The sequence below is a fragment of the Trachinotus anak genome, unplaced genomic scaffold, assembly GCF_046630095.1.
Source record: "Trachinotus anak isolate AG129_WGS33_773 ecotype Australia unplaced genomic scaffold, CSIRO_AGI_Tana_v1 ptg000018l, whole genome shotgun sequence".
Taxonomy (NCBI): Eukaryota; Metazoa; Chordata; class Actinopteri; order Carangiformes; family Carangidae; genus Trachinotus; species Trachinotus anak.
Window position 1 is genome coordinate 473,382 of NW_027273869.1, and position 20,013 is coordinate 493,394.

A 20,013-nucleotide genomic window follows, 5' to 3' on the forward strand; every position below is an offset into this window, starting at 1 on the left:
AGAGAACATCCAGGGAATCTGTGCGCACATGTTGTTACCAGGTACTCACTCAGATTCAGTATCTGAATGGATTGGAGTTGACAAAAAAATTACCTCAGCTGTAAGTGGAAAACAATGTTGTGCAGACAAGTCTTTCCAGCATTCCTTTGTAAAATGAACAAAGAAAATCATATCACTTAGTTGTTTAGCAGCTCTCAAATGAAAATGGTCTGAAGCTGTAAGTTTATTTGCTCAATTTTAGGTTTGTGATTTAATGTCCGTTACCCAATAAAAATTGAAGATAAAGAAGCGGCCAGAGTAGTCTTTATTCCCATGTGACGTGAATGCAGCATGAGGTAACTTACTGTAAACAGAGCACGTTATTTCCCTACAAAGCAGGAAGTTTTTCATTAATCAACGACAGCGTCAGTCACAGCAGTTCATGGTGTATTCTCTTTAGTTCAGACCGCATTCGTTAAAAGGTTGTTGGAAATATTTTGTAATGGCGGATCACAGAGACTTTCTACACGAGAACTGACGGTGTGACAGTACCTTAAGGATGTTTCTTCAAGGGGTTTTGGTTTTACTGTGTGCGTCACTGTCGTCCACGGTGAAGGTTTTAACATGGCCCCCGCTCAATTGTTCTCGACAGGTAAGCACAGCCTGGCGCGGCTAAACAGGGACAGAGGGAAAAAAGGTATTTTATTTGCCTTAACTATAAGATGGTCTGCCTGAAGGTTCGTGGAAGGGGCACAAAGTTTTGTCCAACAAAACAAACAATTCTTCTTATCTCTTAACGTACAGGTGATGTGATGTTAGTGTAGGTCTATAGACTTTCTGCAACAGTGCCAGTCGATTCTTTTGGGCAACATTGATTGATGAATGACTAACGTCTGATTTACTTATTTTAGATTACTTTTTAATTGTTTTTATTTATTTATTTATTTTACTAACAGTAAAATAAACAGCTGTTTTTATTTTACAATATTCATTGTACAGTAATCAGCAATCACCAATGGATGAACCCATAAACACAACAGCATCCTCATACTACCCATCCTTTCCCCCTCAGGAAACAAATGGAACACAAAAATCAGAAAAAAAATATTTCTACGTCATTCACATACCAGAATAATGCACCACAATGGAGAGAGAAAAATAAATAAATGTCTCATTTATTCCATGTCATAATGACGTGTAGTTAAAAAAACATACCGGCTTTTTGGGCCTTTTGATGTGATTTATTATAAAGTAACCCAAACATGACCTTGCTTCAGCATGGCAGTTATAAAAGTTACAATGACGTAGTGCTGCCAGTTACAGTGAGTTGGTATATACAGCAGGGAAAATGCTGTTGCCCACCTAAAAATGATGTTTGGAGCAAACAGAATTTGTTTAACACACAGACACACTGTGAAGGGAAAACTTTATTAATAGTAATAATATTTTTACACCACCTTTCATGCAAACAGTGCAGCTCAAAGTGCTTTATATCAAATTGTACAATAGCATTTAAAACCATTGCTAATTCATTAATTAATTAATTTGTAAGTCATTATTAATTTCAGACTGAATTGACCTTTTTCTCTAATAACAGCATATGTAAGTTTGTCATTAAAACAAAATCATTTTGTGTGACATAATAACTAGAAATACATGTCATCACAACATTTTGAGATCTGAGATTATCCTCAGATCTCAGGGCCAGGCCTTTTTGGGATCTGAACAGAAGTTGCTTATATTGAGTAATAATAATAGATAACGATAATACTACAATTCTCCTTTTTAATTTTCTCTTTTTCTCTTTTTTCCTCCACAGGATTTGGAGTGTACAGTCAATACAAGTGAGTTAATGCTGCTCTTTTTTAATCCCTGTTACTGTAATTTCCTTATTGTTCTGATTTGTTTTAGCACATGTTGAAGAAGGCAGAGTGCTGTTCAGTATTCTGTTACTTCATGTTCACATATCACAGATTTGAGTTTTGCGGCATTCTAATATTATTTTTAGATATATTTAGTCACCATTCACCCATTACATCTTAAAATTTAATTAAGTGTAGTGACACTCTGGAATAGTTTCCTGCATTAAAGTGAAGCAGAGCAGGGATTCCTGGCAGAAGATCACCTCCTTCTAAGATGCATGGAGTAGGGAAAAGTTTTAAGAAATCAAAACTCTAGCAACAACTTTATATGTCAGACCACCAGTTTTATAAGTAGCTGACTATAAATAATCCTCTGTAACGTTTTCATTTAAATTAAGAAATAGATTTACAAACAAACAATTAAAGACATGCACATTTAATGTGCATGGGAATGTCAGATTATGTCAGGTTTCCCAGCTCTCTGACATTCAGTGTGTGTCTGTGCAGGTAACTGTATGGACAGGGGTTGGCTGGATGTAAGTCACTACACTCCCAGCAGTCCAGAGGAACTGCAGTTGTCTGTGGACACCAGGCAGGATGAGAGAGGACACCTGCAGCCTGTGCTGGGCGCTAACTGGAAGATAAAGGATGATGGTGAGTCAGTCTGCTGTGACATCATTATACAGAATAATAGTGTGATGAATAAACACAATGAGCACAATCAGAATCAGAATCAGAATCAGAATCAGTTTTATTGCCAAGTATGTTGATGATCAATGATCAGTGATTTTTCTTTGTTGGAATTTCAGATTCAGTTACCAAAATAGCTCTAGACAGTAAAGTTCAGATGATGATTTAAAAACTTCAAAGGATAATTAAATTTAGATTGATTAGATTGTAGCTGACTCCTCCCACCCTGGACACAAACTCTTTGTGACACTCCCCTCTGGCAGGAGGCTGCGGTCCTTCAGGACCAAAACCTCTCGCCACAAAAATAGCTTCTTCCCATCTGCTATTAGCCTTATCAACAAGGCTAGAGAGCCCCACTGTTGCTGATCAATTGCACCAATCACCAGAAAAAATTCCTTGTATGTGAAAACATACTTGGCAATAAAACTGATTCTGATTCTGATTCTGAAAAACTGATTCTGAAATTAGTTTTTACAACTTGTGTCTTCTTTCACACTTTGACCATAATTTATATCAGTAATAATAACACTATATTCATCAAGTTAATAACTGTGTCCAAAATCCCTCCTTATTTACTAAATATTGATCTATATTTACTGTCTACCATTTGATTTCAGTGTGTTAAGTGTGACATTTATGCTTTATATAGTTCCCTCAAAGATTCTACAATGGAGGAAGAATTTAGTGTCCATGGTGCATACACAACTTTTTGGAAATAATCCCACCAAGCAATGTGTCATAGTGTATAAATGGAAATTCAATGATGACACAAAGTGATTTATAAGTATCTGAAATGTCAGTGTTCATTACTGAGTGATGTAGAGTGTAGTGAATGAGGAAACGAGGGGGTGAGTGGATGTTAGCATAAAAAGCTGTTTACTTACCAGTCCACCAGTCCTTACCATGAAACGCTGAAGTGAGTTCCGCATCAAACTTAATTTCTTTACTGGCCAAGAGCTGTCTCCAGCGGTGGAAATCAACACCAGTGTTAAGTCTTGTCTCTATCATGTCTTCTGCTTAAGTTAGCTTTTAGTTAGTTACTTTCTAACAGCGACTAACTGTAGCCTCCAATCTGCCCTGAAGATGGAGTGCTGCTCAGAGGGCGTATTATAAAGTACAGTATTTGGGAACATTGTGACGTCACTAAAAAGATTTCTGATGGGACAAGAAACAATCAAACATGTTGGAAACAGACCAACATGTTAATGGCAATTATTTGGAAGAGAAAGTGAAGGCAAATGGTTTAAAATATTACCCTTACTGTCAGACTCTGTACTGATGTCAGCAGCCAACTTGGTGAGGACAGTGTTATTATTACTGATAAAAAATGATGGACAAAATAACAAAAACGAGACCCAAAACAATAAAACTGAATCTTCCTTTAATGTAGCACAGTGAAGACAGGAGGGAGTAATGAGCTCTGCTGTGTATCTCCTTAGGCAGTATCCGTTTCCTGAAGGCCACTGAGCTTCATGTTCTGGTGATGTCCACCAATCAGAACCTGTGTGTTCGATATTCTCCCAAAAACAAACTCCCAATGAGAAGTCCATCAGGGGAAAAGGTTGGTTGCTCAAAGTTGTTTAGTTTTTCATGATATGATTTTATATTCAAATTTCATGGCCACACAGGCAGTATACAGTTTTTATTTTTCATTTTCTGGATACATCTTAGTGCTATTATTGGTTTTGTACATTGATAAAATAAATTAAGCAATATCTGATCACAGATTTAAGAACCAAACTTTTAGCACTAACTCTCAGAACAGTTTTCATACTCACCGCTGTGGACTCAATTCAGTTCACAATTTATGAAATAAACAAATATCAAATATAAGAGTCAACATTTAAACCTAATTTGGACACTCCCTGTCATAGCAACACTGTTATCTGTGCTAACATGCTTTCAAAGAGTAACAGTCTGTTTTGTGTTTTCAGTGGTCATTCTCAGCTAACATGGTGGTGTTAGACCCTGGTCAGAGGTACCGGGTCTCTGTATTCAACATCCCCAAACCTGAGCCAAACCACAGCAGTTACGACATCAGCGCTGATGTCACTGTTCCTGGTGAGCTGAAGACAAAACCAGCATTTTGTTGTTGCTGTTGTTTTGGATTGAGCAGATTAAACTGTAAAAGTCTGTCTTACTGTTCTGTTCATGAGTCACTGTCTGGGAAGTTAAGTGAGTTTAGTCTGATTTTATCTTGACATTATGTCATCATCCGGTGTCTGTGACTCTCTTGACTCTGTTGATCTGTCACTCTGTTGGCACATTGTATTGAACACAATAACTCGAGAGCAATACATAACTTCATGCTTACACCACAGGCACTTCATGTGCAGATGATTTGATTAGTTTGAAGCACATTGTTGCATAAAGATGCATATTAATGAGGAAGCAAAGATTTCCTGGGAATTGCTGTAACTCCTTAACACAGCCTGTATTCAGAAACAGCCTTAAAATGAGCCGTCAGGATGTCTGTAACTTTGTGATGTCACACCAAAAGCAGTCACTGCTCTCAGCTCAGAGCCTCGCTTCTGACTGGCGCACTGACCTGTTGTTACTTGTACTCCAGGGAGAAGCCTGAGAGAGGAGATGTAAAACTACACTGAGATGGTTTATGGTTCTTAAAACCACAAATATATCTTCTTATGGATATCAACACTTCAAATAAAACACTGGAGAAGTGTAAAATACGGGACCTTTATAGTAACAGGTTCAAATTTGTACCAGGTTATGTTGTATGCAAAGACAAATATGTTGCTAATCAATTGGCTTAAAAAAGAACAACAACACAGTAGAAACGTCATATTTACACCGTATGCAGATTAGTATACATAAATATCAGATTAATGAGGTAAAACCGATTTTTTGAAACCTCTGTGAGCATTCTTGATGACACTAGAACTGGAAGCATAGCGGTTCTTTATCATTGAATTCATGGCGGCACATTCCATTTGAGCTTGCTTATTTAATTATTTCTCATGTAATCAGACTGTTTTCTTTGTGTCTGGGTGTGCAGCCTAAATAAGATGGTTAACTGGAATTTATAGGATTATATACAGTATATATACAGAAATATCTAAAACATCATGGTAGCTTTTCAACTGTAGACAGCATATAGGTTCAATTCAATTCAGTTTTATTTGTATATTACCAAATCACAACATATGGTAAGGCACTGTACAGGGTAAGATCAAGACCTCACAATATTATACTGTCATGCAACGAGGTCTCACATCTGTAAACAAACTTCTTTAAATACCAAGAATTCAATGTGACGTGACAGTGGTGAAAAATAACCAAACTAGGAGGATTTCCTGCATCGACTTTCATCCCCATGTTGTTTTCAGTCCTTTTGACTTGACTTTGATGAAATTCTCTTATTCTCGTTTACTCAGATTGTCAGGATCCAAAAATGCAGAGGACCCAGTTTTGCATAGAAAGAGGTGAGCCACTGAGAGTCTGAAGTCCAGTAAGAATGAGTAAATCATATAAACTTTTTCTAGCATTTTGTCGTGTTGCTGTACTGCAGGAAGTATGTGGCAGCCTAACATCAGTCTGGCTGAGATCACCCCCGTCAGGGGAAGTTCTTCTCTGGATATCAGCTTCAGTCCTGACCCACTGTGTGAGGAGTACATGGTTATTGTTAGTTGTCCCACTTTTCCACAACATGTAGATCGTGTCTACAAGGTAAGGTCACATCATGATGAACATTCAAATGCTTCTGTATTTGAAGAGTATTTGTGCAGTAGGCTATCTCACACAGAAGATGAATGCAGTTTCCTTTTCAGTGGTTTGACCCAGAACATTACTGTAGCTGCTCATTACAACATCCTGTGTGTATTTTGTACCTTAGCCTAGTTTTTACCCCAGTTTTTTTTTTCTTTTCAGTGCAGCAAACTTTTTTGTTTCCTGCAGTATTTTTCTGCTGATTGTGGACTGTGGACATAACTGTGCAGGAAGATATGATATGTGAGCCTTAAAATCTATCTGCGACTGTAGAGTTACATACATTCAAGTAGCTTGTAAATATATTGATTATATTTACAAGCTATTTCAATATATGTAACTCTACAGATTGGGACTAACAAAGTTTCAAACTGATGAGAAAATGCACAGCGGGTTGCAACAGATGTGCACTCATGAGGTCAACATCAGTAACAGGAAAACAGTTATTTTTCAGGCATCTTGTTTGTAGCCACATGTCTCTATGTCACTGCCCCCTAAAAACTGACTTAAATCTCAGTCTCTGTTTTCTTATTTTCATGTTCAAGTGTACCAGAATTATAGTCAAAAAATATAAACATTTAAATTGATAATTGTTTTCTTACAGCATCTTGTGTCTGTTCAGCAGGCTACTTTTGAGGGTCCCATATTGTATAAAGTGAGCTCTCCATGTCTTTTTTGATTATAAAGTAGGTCTAGGTTGTATATTGATACTGTGAAAGTATCAAAGTGCTCAGTCCACAGAGAAATGCACACAGCCTATTTTCAGAGCCTTTGCCTTAAAATGAGCCGTCAGGACGTCTGTAACTTTGTGATGTCACAACAAAGTAGTCACCATCCTCAGAGCCTTTCTTCTGATTGGCTCACCGACCTGTTGTTACTAGAGCTCCAGAGAGAAGCCAGAGAGAGGAGGTGTGGTTTTTGGTACTTAAAACCACAAATATATCTTGTTATTGAGATATATATATATATATATATATACACACATATATTTTATGTCCTTCAGGACCAAAACCTCTCGCCACAAAAACAGCTTCTTCCTGTCTGCTATCAGCCTTATCAACAAGGCTAGAGAGCCCCACTGTCACTGATCCCCCTGATCCCCAATTGCACCAATCACCAGCACAAATTCCTTGTATGTGGAAACATACTCGGCAACCGATTCTGATTCTGATCAACACTTTAAATAAAACACAGGAAAAGTGTAAAATAAAAGTGTAAAATAGTAAAACTACTCACATGAAAAAACTCTCTTCTCCAGGGTAATCACACGAAACTGAATGTAACATTCAGCCTTGATAAATGGCCAAGCTCCTGCTGCCTGTTTGACGTTCAGGTAAATCTTTTCACATCTGTTCCGATAAGTGATGTTTGTGTATTACCCAACTTTTTTTTTAATTACCACTGCATTCTCCATGATCACATTTGACCTTCATGTTGGAGTTAACATGACTTAATTCTTTACTGCAGATCAAACCACTATTCCTACAATGTGGCCAGGACTGCGATCGTCAGAGAAAAACTCTGGATATTTGTCGTGGTATGTTGGTAGCTAAGGAATATCAATATCATAGTCAAGTAAGAGCAAGGGCGTTGGTTTGGTCTCAACATTGGTAGGGACAAACCAAAGAGGACTGAATGTTTATTAAGATATAAGATCTGTATACATCTAAATAAAGCTATACACAGTAACAGATCAAAGACTTTAGGAACTTTCTTGTAAAAACTAACAATATTTTTGCATCTAGCATCAATATTTATATACTCAGTAGGCCTACCAGTGTTGCTGTTCCCCTCTTGCCCTTGTTTTCACATTTAAAACTAGCTCCTAGCTAAACTAGCACCTTGACCAGCTACAATAGTAAAATGCTGCTAATCCGGTGATACATGAGTATTAACAATCTTATAATGTAAAGCTGGTGACCAGTGTAGGAATTTTGTCATTTTAGAGGAAAGGCCATTTGCCCTTCGGTGTCACAAAAGCGTTTGAGCAGTCAAAGCTAAACATAGACACCAGGTAGAGTGATACTAAAGAGGAAATTATATCTCTCTCTACATCTGATCTCAGAACAGCTTTCTGTCCCGTAAAGGGGTTAAGAAGCAGCGGTAGCAAGTGAACAAGCTAATTACACTGTTCTACCTGTTATTAGAATATATTGTTGTCTGTAGCCTGTTTGTTGATTTCTAATACCAACATATTCAACCAAATGAATATGAAGAAATTTCAAATTTGAAGAAATTTCCTCCAGGCTTTCCTGAGATATCACGTTCACAAGAATGGGACAGATAATGAGGTCATGGTGACCTTGACCTTTGGCCATAACAAAACTTATAGAATGACATGATAAATGTTCAAGATCATTGAAGATTGTTTAACCGGCATGAGACTGCAGTAATGAGTATGTATGAAATTGTTTTTTGTATTGATAATTATACTTGTATGTTTTATTATTACAGATACACATATTTACTGTTATACAATATCAAGGTCAGCTGTTTTTTTAGTTTTCCAGTTTTCTTTTTTTTTTTTAAATCATTGTTTTATGTGGCTGTACAATTTATTTTTAGGCTTGAGCAATGACAGGCACTAAATATAGCCGAATGGTCAAAGCTTATTGACCATTAGAACTCAGTTTTGGCTCAAAAACATATGTATGTCGGATGTCCATATGGTTGGATCTGAATGACTGTGCAGGTCAAAGTTATAATACCTCACACCATACCAACTAACTGACCAATACCAAATAGCAACACTTAATCAATAAAATATGTTCTCTTTCTCACAGAAACTCCAACAGACTTCCCAGAAGATAATTTGTACATATTTGTCGTCCTTGGAGTGATGTTCATGACTGTAGTAATGACAATTACTATGTATGTCCTCTGCAGGAAGCCAGGTTAGTCTCAAATATTGTAAATGCAATTTCAATTCTATCTGCATTAACTTCAAAACTCTTCTCCTTTCATTGAAAAATGTTCATTTTTTTGATTTGTGCTTTTGTTGTTATTGGTTTAAAATAATTTTGCATCTTGTATGTGCTCTTGTGCACTTTCAGGCAAAGCTGGTCTTGATGAAGCACCTGTGGGAGGTGAGAATATGCAGCAGATTAAACAAGCTCCCAAAGTGCTGGTCATCTACTCCCATGACCACTACCTCTACAGGGACATAGTGCTAAAGCTCTGTGCCTTCCTCAAGATCAAGTGTGGCACCAAGGTGGTGGTAGATTTGCTGGACTCCAGCTCGGTTGGCATGGTGGGTCGAGTTCGCTGGCTTGAGTGGCAACGGCAACAGCTGAAAAATCCATCTGACAAAATTCTGGTGCTGTGTTCAAAAGGTGTCCAGGCAAAGTGGAGAGCCTTGTGCGGTCAAGGTCGGGTGACATTAAGGGAGGACCTTCTCTCTTCTACAGACGACATGCTCACTCCCTTTCTCCACCTTTTCCTACCAGATATGCACCAGGCCGGCATGCTGGGCAAGTACATGGTGGCTTATTTTGATGACATCAGCAGTGAACAAGACATACCATCAGTTTTTGACATTGCAGTCAAATACAAGCTGATGAAGCATTTTGAAGAGTTGTACTTCCGCATTCTAGACATTGAAAAGTATCAGCCAGGTCAGGTCAACCACATTGAGGGCATCGGTGGGGATGAATACTTCAACTGTCCCTCAGGCAGAGACCTGAGGAATGCAATTGAAACTTTCCAAGCCTACCAGTTGGAAAATCCTGATTGGTTTGAGAAGGAGTGTGTGCAAAGTGAGGAGGACGTCATGACTGAGGCCAACCTGCTCATTGACCACCTGCAGATCCCTCCAGTCTTAGAATTTGTTCCTCAAATCAGAGATGGACCCCCTGTCTACATCCATGAGGTAAAAATCTCTGAAAATGGTAACAGTGTTCATGTCCTTACACCTGAACTAAACCCACAGCACCACCTGTCATCAGTGGTAGAACTACAACCAATAGCAAACCCTGAATTCCAAAATCAGTTTCCATCAAACCTGGATCAAGTATTAACAAACCACCTGAATCCCCACAGTCCAAGTCCAAAATCTCTCTACACATCTGAGCCTGTTTGGAACAAGCTGCCATTACCAAGTCAGAACTTCCTCTCCCTTGAGGAAGAGCCACTGTATCAAATTCCCACTGAGGATGATGAAGAATGCTCACTTATGCCTAAAAGCCAACTCTGTGCTCGTTTGGACCTGGGGAGCTCAGCTATACAGAAGTCATTTGATTTAAACCCTCCAGACTCCTCATGCGCAAACATCCAGAGTGAGTATTTCCCTCCATCTGAAATCAGCCACTCCCTGCCTGTAGAGATGGAGGACGATGAGGTTGTGGAGCCCAGTGGAAACAGTGGTCCGAACAGTGGATCTGATCAAGGTTACATCTCAAAAGTTTCCTTCCAGCATGAACCACCTTTCAAAGAAGATCCAATGGTGGCTCTGGAAAGGCTGCAGGAGGAGCTGTTTCAGCAGACTCTCAGATACTCTGACATAGGTCCTGAAGGAAACTGATGCTCACAGTCTGAAATTCAGAAATATGTACCAAATTTTCAATGATTTCATTCAGTAATATTATTGATATATTAATATTACCAATATGATCATATCATCATGGAACAAAGAAGTAGACACAGTGACTGGTGAAATGTACATATAGACTTGTGTTGTGGATGTTGCACCTGGATTTGGCCCAATTTAGCATGAAAAATTCTTGACTTATTCAAGATGAAAAGATGGACTTCTTGAATGTAATCATTTGCACTCTTTTTTCATGGTGGCAGCATCTAGTGATCAGTTGAATGAACTTTTGCCTGAGGTTCATCACTGAGAACGGAGGCTGCAAGGCTGGATTACAAACCCACAAAGTAGAAGCCCCTCTTTTACACACTGTTCAAAGCAGGAATGTTGCACCTTTATCCCACCTCACCATTCTGTATGAAAGGTACGACCATGGAATGGGTGGGTGGTGGGGGGGACAGAGGATCTCTGTTTAAAAGGGTCTTGTTACGTTAGTTAACACCTGTAGTTTTACACAATCTTGAGGCCCCATCTTGTAGAGATGTAGCACCAAGAAAATCTTGTTAAAATTCAGTTTTAAGTCCTCTTTTATTTCAGTTTTTACATGGTACATTTTACTACATACCTTTTTGCTAATCAGGTTACCACTAACTAATACACACACAGAGAATACACGTGGCAGAAACACGTGGGTTATTAGGGCCCATTAATGGGTAGCTGTGTATACATGAATGAAGTTAACCAGTGATTGCTGAATGGTGTTCCGTAATGTTGGATCTAGAAAGACAGCTTTTGTCTTTAGAGCTGAGGGACAGAAAACAAAACATGAGATTTTCTGCTGGTGTTTTAAACTGCTGATTTTTTTTCTGTGTTGAAGGAAATATTTTGAGGTGATGTGTTGTCTTCTACATTTGAACTTATTCATATGAAAAATCAAATGCTCCACCAATGAATGAAAGTATTCCTGTTAGAGGAGAATATATATCACAAATAAGGTTGTGTTTGTGCAGGGATGAAATTTTCTTTGATGGTGAAGGTCTTTGTTAAATAGTAAACCAGCACTTATCTTTAAAAAAGATAGGGGTCAATTGTTTCCCTGTTTTAAAAGAATGTATAATAAATGAACACTTTGTGCAGTACTTTCCTCAGATTTATTTCAGGTTCCCACCACATAATACTCTGACTTACATTTACAGTACATAGATTGGATTATATCAGTACAGATATACACCACACGACTTTATAGTACAGGTAGAGTCTTATGTGTAAACGACAGCAATATTCTGCCCTGTAAACAAGTTTGAAGAAAAAGGAAAACCCACATTTTTGAAGGTACGAGTGTTCAAATTGTACACATTTTTTTTGTGTTTTTCATTGCACGTAGCCTAATTAAGAAAAAATATGTGTAGCATGACTGGCTGCTTTGAAAACCCATATCCATGAAAGCCTTTGGTAGTTTCAGTGTAGTTGTGCACTGTGGTTATTCATGCAGGTTAAAGGCCCACTATACTTAAGTTTAAAGTTTCATGTAAATAAATGGTCCTGCTTGTGATTAATCTGTATTAAGGTTCATGTGCAAATCCAAACACAGATTTTTAGAGAGCCTTTCCATCAGCATACAATGCAAAGGTTCAGGAAATTACTGGCACAAGGAAATTGTACAAAAAAGTATAGAATATAACATTTTTAATACTTTGGCAAGATATGATAAGCAATGAAAAAACAGAAGCCGTTTTACTCTCATTGCAATATGAGAAACAAAGAGAACCACTGAAGCAGTCAGCATGTCACATTGTATGTGCAGCAGCAGCTCTATGAACTCTGATCCTCCACAGAGAGGTCAGATATCAACTTCACAACAGCACCCTGATCTCTGCAGAGGGTGCTCTCACACAGCGCCCTGATGTCTGCTGAGAGAATGAGCAACAATTCAGTTAAAGATTTGCTGAGATCCAATGATCCAAAAGTCTCTTCAACCTCAACTTTGACTTTCAACAGTGTGTTGACAAAAATCATCTCAAGGTCTGCATGCTTTCATCATGGTCTACATCACCAGATACAGTCTTTGTCATGCTGATACCTCTGAGTTATCTTGTGACCTGTGTATGGAACTTCATTCACAGGGCAGCTGTGGGGAGTCAGACGTATCAAGATGTCAAATGTCAGAGTCAAAGATTATCATCTCCTCACACATACAGCCACCTATTACCATTTGACTTTACTTCCACACTTAGGTCACATGATGTCAGCAAACTCTTCACTGGGGAAGACTCTGGAAAGCCAAGTTGACCTTGAGATCATTTTGTCAAACTATTTAATCATTTATGTCATTGTTCTCAACAACAGTGACCATTATTGATGATTAGCATTTAGACTAAACAATCCAACTGCTTCAGCTGAATGGACTGAATGTTTTCCCACCATGCCAACCTACAGGTATGGCCTCAGGCAGCTCGCTGAAGGATGTACACACGGAAGACTATAAGTGGTTTGAAAATAATTAAAAGGTGTGTCAGGAAGACAATAAGATACACATTGGTGACACCTGGTGACACTGATCTGTATTGTAATGACTGACAGCTGCAGGTAAGTGTTTTCAGGGGAAAGTGGGTGGATTTATAAACCAGCAATTTGGCTACACAGAATGCAACAAAATGCAGAGAGACTTAGAACTGTTAATTAGCACAGGTCAAATAGAGAGTCATCTTCCACTTATTCTTCCAACTTCCAGCTTGGAATTATTTTAAAGCTTCTGAAGCAGCTGAAAGATCCTTCAGGAACTTTCATCAAAGATTTTCATATTATGGTGTAAATATGAGTCTAGGACTCTTTAGATCCCAGCTCAATATAAAATTCAAAATGAAACCTAAATGGAATCCAGTCATCACATTATCAACATCAATTCAGCTGAGTCAGCATGGAGTGATACAGACATTGTGTTTTGACAGAACCAATTCTGTCAATCAGTTTGGTGTGAAAGGACCTTTAAAGGTAAATTAACAATTCCCTGATTTTGGCAAAGTGCACAAACCTCCAAATGTACTGTCTGTTATTTTGAATATGTGGGAGCTATAAACATCCTCACAATATACCTTTAAATGTGACAAATCCCTTATCCTTAATCCTACCTGACACCCAGAACCATGAGAATAGAACTGGCCCAAGACCAGGCTAATTGACATTACTCAGTGATGGCACGGCTGACACTTGATGTTTGCATGTTTGACCCTTTTTACATACAAATCCAATATACATCAGTGCTGCTCATTTTCTAAGCAAAATGCAAGTTTTGAGATTGGTCTCCTCCCATCCAGTCCATTTCAATACAGCATGAAAATCACCAGAAGAAGCTTGGAATTTCCTTCACATAATACATTTCAGTGTGTGAGTAAAAAAAAATGAAATAATGAGAAATGACAGTTGCGATACATGGCAGTTCACTGTGTACATCGACAAAAACGTTAAGTATTTGTGATCTGTAGTAGAAGGGCTCAAACCTGACTACAGCTCCGGTCTGGTCCTTTATCTCCTCAAGTCCTGACCCCTCTGCCGTCTTCTTACATTGCTCACAAGGCACAAGTCACATTAACCTCTGGCTGCACACACTGATCGCTCAGACAAGCAAAGAAAGGTGAGAAATTGCACAGATGCCCTCACTGTGATTGAATTCAACTATGAGTTCATTCACAGCTCATAAACAATAGGCACTAAATCAGTTTGAACCCTTCTGACCCATATTGCACGAAGTCATCATCTTCAGTCACATATACTTATGTAATACACTTTGACCACCCAACATTACTAGAAGTTTATGGAAGAGCTCATCATGGAGGACAGTGAACATGCCATGACAGTATCTACTGCACTGACCCACTGAGAGGGAGTTGTCCCAGCAACACCAGGATGCAGATTGTCTCCCATTTCAACTCACCAGTTTCTGAAGGTTTATATACAGGTGCCGGTCATATAATTAGAATATCATGAAAAAGTTAATTTATTTCAGTAATTACATTCAAAAAGTGAAACTTGTATATTGCATTCATTCATTACACAGACTGATATATTTCAAGTGTTTATTTCTTTTAATTTTGATGATTATAACTGACAACCAATGAAAACCACAAATTCAGTATCTCAGAAAATTAGAATATTACTTAAGACCAATACAAAAAAAGGATTTTTAGAAATGTTGGCCAACTGAAAAGTATGAACATGAAAAGTATGAGCATGTACAGCACTCAATACTTGGTTGGGGCTCCTTTTGCCTGAATTACTGCAGCAATGCGGCGTGGCATGGAGTCGATCAGTCTGTGGCACTGCTCAGGTGTTATGAGAGCCCAGGTTGCTCTGATAGTGGCCTTCAGCTCTTCTGCATTGTTGGGTCTGGCATTTCGCATCTTCCTCTTCACAGTACCCCATAGATTTTCTATGGGGTTAAGGTCGGGCGAGTTTGCTGGCCAATTAAGAACAGGGATACCATGGTCCTTAAACCAGGTACTGGTAGCTTTGGCACTGTGTGCAGGTGCCAAGTCCTGTTGGAAAATGAAATCTGCATCTCCATAAAGTTGGTCAGCAGCAGGAAGCATGAAGTGCTCTAAAACTTCTTGGTAGACGGCTGCGTTGACCTTGGACCTCAGAAAACACAGTGGACCAACACCAGCAGATGACATGGCACCCCAAACCGTCACTGACTGTGGAAACTTTACACTGGACCTCGAGCAACATGGATTCTGTGCCTCTCCTCTCTTCCTCCAGACTCTGGGACCTTGATTTCCAAAGGAAATGCCAAATTTACTTTCATCAGAGGACATAACTTTGGACCACTCAGCAGCAGTCCAGTCCTTTTTGTCTTTAGCCCAGGCGAGACGCTTCTGACGCTGTCTCTTGTTCAAGAGTGGCTTGACACAAGGAATGCGACAGCTGAAACCCATGTCTTGCATACGTCTGTGCGTGGTGGTTCTTGAAGCGCTGACTCCAGCTGCAGTCCACTCTTTGTGAATCTCCCCCACATTTTTGAATGGGTTTTGTTTCACAATCCTCTCCAGGGTGTGGTTATCCCTATTGCTTGTACACTTTTTTCTACCACATCTTTTCCTTCCCTTCGCCTCTCTATTAATGTGCTTGGACACAGAGCCCTGTGAACAGCCAGCCTCTTTAGCAATGACCTTTTGTGTCTTGCCCTCCTTGTGCAAGGTGTCAATGGTCGTCTTTTGGACAACTGTCAAGTCAGCAGTCTTCTCCATGATTGTGTAGCTACAGAACTAGACTGAGACCATTTAAAGGCCTTTGCAGGTGTTTTGAGTTAATTAGCTGATTAGAGTGTGGCACCAGGTGTCTTCAATATTGAACCTTTTCACAATATTCTAATTTTCTGAGATACTGAATTTGTGGTTTTCATTAGTTGTCAGTTATAGTCATCAAAATTAAAAGAAATAAACACTTGAAATATATCAGTCTGTGTGGAATGAATGTATACATTATACAAGTTTCACTTTTTGAATGGAATTACTGAAATAAATCAACTTTTTCATGATATTCTAATTGTATGACCAGCACCTGTACACTCTGAAAAAGGTAGATTTTCAACACCACCTGTTAGATACACGTGTGTGTCACTTTCATTTGTTTAAGGTGCTCCCCGAATAATTTTAATGTACCAGTCTGACTTTTTCAGTGGGATTATTTGACTGCCTAATCCAAAGTAAAATAAAAAGGTTCATGTTGATGTCATGTCTGTGCATCCAGTAGAGACAAGTCTGGGACCTGGTTAGCCTGGCTTAGCATAAAGCCTGAAAGCAGGGGGAAACGGTTAGCTTAGCCCACTGTAACAACAGATCTCAAATCTGGCAGCAGCAGATTGGTCCTGAGGAGAGAACTTCGGGCAGTCACTGTACCAAGCACCTGTCAACAAGTCCCCCAATTCAGTGCCTTTCAAAATGACCCAGATGAGATGTGGATGGCATTCACTGCTGACTGTCTCTGTTTTCAAAGTCACAAACTCTGGACACACAGAAGGTTTTGTGGCGCTATATCAATGTCATGAAACTGTACTTCTGCCTTTCCTTGGGAGAGAGAGGACCTTGGAGGGCATATGTCAGAAGAAACATAAAAGTCTGCCTTTTAATTGGTTCAGCAAAGACTTTTGTTGTCTGTTGATGATGGTATTGCAGTTGTTGTTCAAGCCACTGCATGTAAATGAGACATGACAATGAAGACAGTTAAACAAGTGTATTTCCCTTTAAAATCAGTAAATGTTTCTACTAAAGTCAGTATAATTATATTAATATATCCTGATGACTGTGAGGAAGTCTGCTGGCTGCTTTGTGGTGCAAAATAGGAACAGAGGGATTTTATCTTTTATATAGAGGCCTCAATCTAAGTTTAATACTAACTCTCTTCTCCTGAGAAAAACATGTTGCCCCTTTGCTGAATGTTCCACTTTCTTCACCAACTAGGCTCTGACTGTCTCTGCTGTTTGGTAGTGGGCAGGTAGTTTATAGTGAGTTTAACAATGAGCGAAAATTTGGCTCATGCATGAAGCAGTTGCACAAACTGATTTGTTCCCAAGTGTCACATTTAATAGAAACTGTGGCATTGACCAATTTTAACATAGTTAAGAATGAAAATGTTGAGTGGCCTGTGACATGGATGTGTTGTATGAGTCATGACCTGATAAACTACACTTCTTCACACACTATGTTTTCACTTAAGAAGTATGAATGAATTTGGAGTATACATTGCACCAAACTCACTGTATCTCTATCTTTATCAGAGCTTTTTCACTGAAATCAGCTGTTGCTGCTGCAGCTGCTGCTAATGGAAGTGGAGTGTGGGGGCTTATTAAACCAAAACAATGAGCTAAAAGAAGCTCCACAGTGTTGGCTATAATTCTTTGTGGGTTCCTCACTCTACAAATCTACATAGTCATATAATCCATATTTAATATAAACGTACTGTTTGTATAGCTTTATGTAAAAGTTACGATTTAATAGGTCAAGGCTGTGACTCTGACTTCATAACTAACTTAGTAAGAGACTTGCTGTGCCATGCTGAAAACAATTCTTTTTTCATTACAATTTTTTCTGCTTTTGATTTGACAGGGATTCTGTAAAGTTCTGAGAACATAATGCAAATATCTGTAGTCTCAGAGTTGACACACAGGTGTTGACACTAACCTTTTCAGTCTTAGCTTTTTGTCTATTTTAGCAAAGAAGAAATACCGTAGGCTGATTAATGAATACACGGGTGAAACTGAGAGCTGGGCCGTTGGGAGAACTACTGCTTTAAAAAAAATTGATGACAGAGTGAACAGTATCCAGTGATCTTTTAGGACTCCTGATCCAAAAAGTGACAGAAGTAGTAAAACAGTAGCAGAGCCAGTAGAAACTCCTGTTGGTCAGGGGTCCATTTAAAAGGGCTGTAGAAAACCTGTTTGTCATGGCACTATTGGATCTTTATGCATGGCATTAACTTACACACATCTACTCTAATCTCAGTACCAGACACAGCATTTAGAACCAGCACACATCAGCAGACAACACTGTCGTCAATAGAAAACACCAATGTACAAGTGTGAAGCAGAGCCCATGTGAGGATTCTTCAAATTGCACTTAAGTTCCAACACTACGCATGGTCCAGATGCTGTCTCTCAGTTTTCCATTCAAGTGCAGTGGTGAAACTCTCAGAATGAACACACGCAACTCAACAAGGTCCAATGCACTACAGTTTTTTCTCTCTTTGTCCTAAGCTATTGCAGGTGTTGGGTTCGACTGTAGCACCTGTAGACTGTAGACAGTCTGAATAAGGAACATTGTAAGGCTGGTACAAATTATGCGTTCCAGACTTGTCCAAAAATTGGAAAACCCCTTCTCCTGCTATGTAATATGTCATCAGAGTCAAAATCTCAGATGTTTAGTCAGCTCCAGGGTTTCAGAGATGCAGTTATCTGACGTCATTCAAACATATGTTGTAAACACGAAACAGAATCAATTGAAAATGTTTTCAACTATAATGGTGAATCTATTGATTCTTTTTTGCATCATGTGACAATAAGTCCACCTTAACTCCAGTGTGGTTATTTGTTGACACACAGTCATAGTCATAGTTGATTACCAAGCAGCAACTACCCCAGGCTGTATATGTGGCAATTATTTTGTGGTAATTGATTAAAGAGTTATGTGCACCACTAGGGCCCTAAGGTAGCTCTAATATTTATCCAGTCACAGGGCCCTCTCTCATAGATGGACCCACTGGACTGCAACTATTTGCTCAATGGGGGACCAAAGCTCCAGTTCATCTGCAGCTGGTACTTGCAGCACTTGAAATTTAACTGATGTTACTGTGCCCAAGCATAAATATGATGTGGGTAAGAAATCCTGCACAACTTTTGAAATGTAGCTGACAGGCTTTTTATGATGTTATTTTATACTAGACTAAAAAACCAAGAAGGGAGTCGATGCTTTTTGATGTTTTAGTCTTGGCAAACACCACCTCCTTTTTGAGCGCTTTTAAAAATGAACTGTTTTACTTCAAAACAAATATAGAATTGAAATGTAGAGTTGCACCAATGGTTGTATATTTATCTCTGAGATTTCAGCCTTCACCTCAAAACAAAAAAGGTGAGTGGATTTCAGTTGATGCTCACCACATTTTAAAAGCTCTGAAGCAACATCTTGTTCCACAATGATGTCCCTGTAACTTCAAATTATCTATCTGTTGTACCCTTTCGTACCCATGGTTGCTTGAGAGGTCCAGTGACAGAATCTAGTTTTAATACCATTAAGATTCCAATTGATAATAAACTTGTATTGTGCATACCCTTAAATAAATTAGGGATTAGTCAACTCATAATCAAACTTAGGTGGGGGAGAACAGGGACCCACAGCTCACATTTTGCCCACAGGCCTGTTAACAGGTTAATCCAGCCCTGCTGCTGTGTTGAACACTGGAATATCGGAGGCAAAAATATCAACTCACCATTAGAGGTAACTGAGAAAATGTGTATTTTTGCCTGTTTGGGTGAGGTGACCCTTTAAGTTTAGCCTATCTGGACAATAAGATTTAATTTTCCATTTATATCTTAATTTACACAGTAGCAAGAGTAGTACAATTGTGCAAAGTAAATTAGGCTGCTTCTCCCCACACTAGTGAGGAATCTAAATGGGTAGGCTATATTGCTATCTAAATACCTTTCATGTGGGTTGTTTGTTGCTAGTCTGCTTTTCAGGGCAT

The 20,013-nt window shown here is 38.8% G+C and overlaps 1 protein-coding gene across 1 annotated transcript; it reads left to right on the forward strand.

The window, feature by feature from the left end:
• Positions 1-369: 369 nt before the first annotated feature.
• Positions 370-11,921, forward strand: il17ra1a (interleukin 17 receptor A1a). The gene is made up of 11 exons (XM_071501993.1): positions 370-631; positions 1,799-1,823; positions 2,349-2,495; positions 3,971-4,092; positions 4,466-4,592; positions 5,927-5,974; positions 6,061-6,218; positions 7,516-7,590; positions 7,725-7,794; positions 9,041-9,151; positions 9,311-11,921. The coding sequence occupies exons 1-11, from the start codon at positions 539-541 to the stop codon at positions 10,774-10,776; spliced, it is 2,442 nt and encodes an 813-aa protein (XP_071358094.1). The 5' UTR covers positions 370-538; the 3' UTR covers positions 10,777-11,921.
• The last annotated feature ends 8,092 nt before the right edge of the window (positions 11,922-20,013 follow it).

What these genes read in the sequence shown, in the direction of transcription:
- il17ra1a (XM_071501993.1), top strand. Translation starts at nt 539, where the DNA reads ATGTTTCTTCAAGGGGTTTTGGTTTTACTGTGTGCGTCACTGTCGTCC. An exon ending in AACTCTGGATATTTGTCGTG is followed by an intron (nt 7,795 to 9,040) that starts GTATGTTGGTAG and finishes TCTTTCTCACAG; the next exon opens with AAACTCCAACAGACTTCCCA. An exon ending in TGTCCTCTGCAGGAAGCCAG is followed by an intron (nt 9,152 to 9,310) that starts GTTAGTCTCAAA and finishes GTGCACTTTCAG; the next exon opens with GCAAAGCTGGTCTTGATGAA.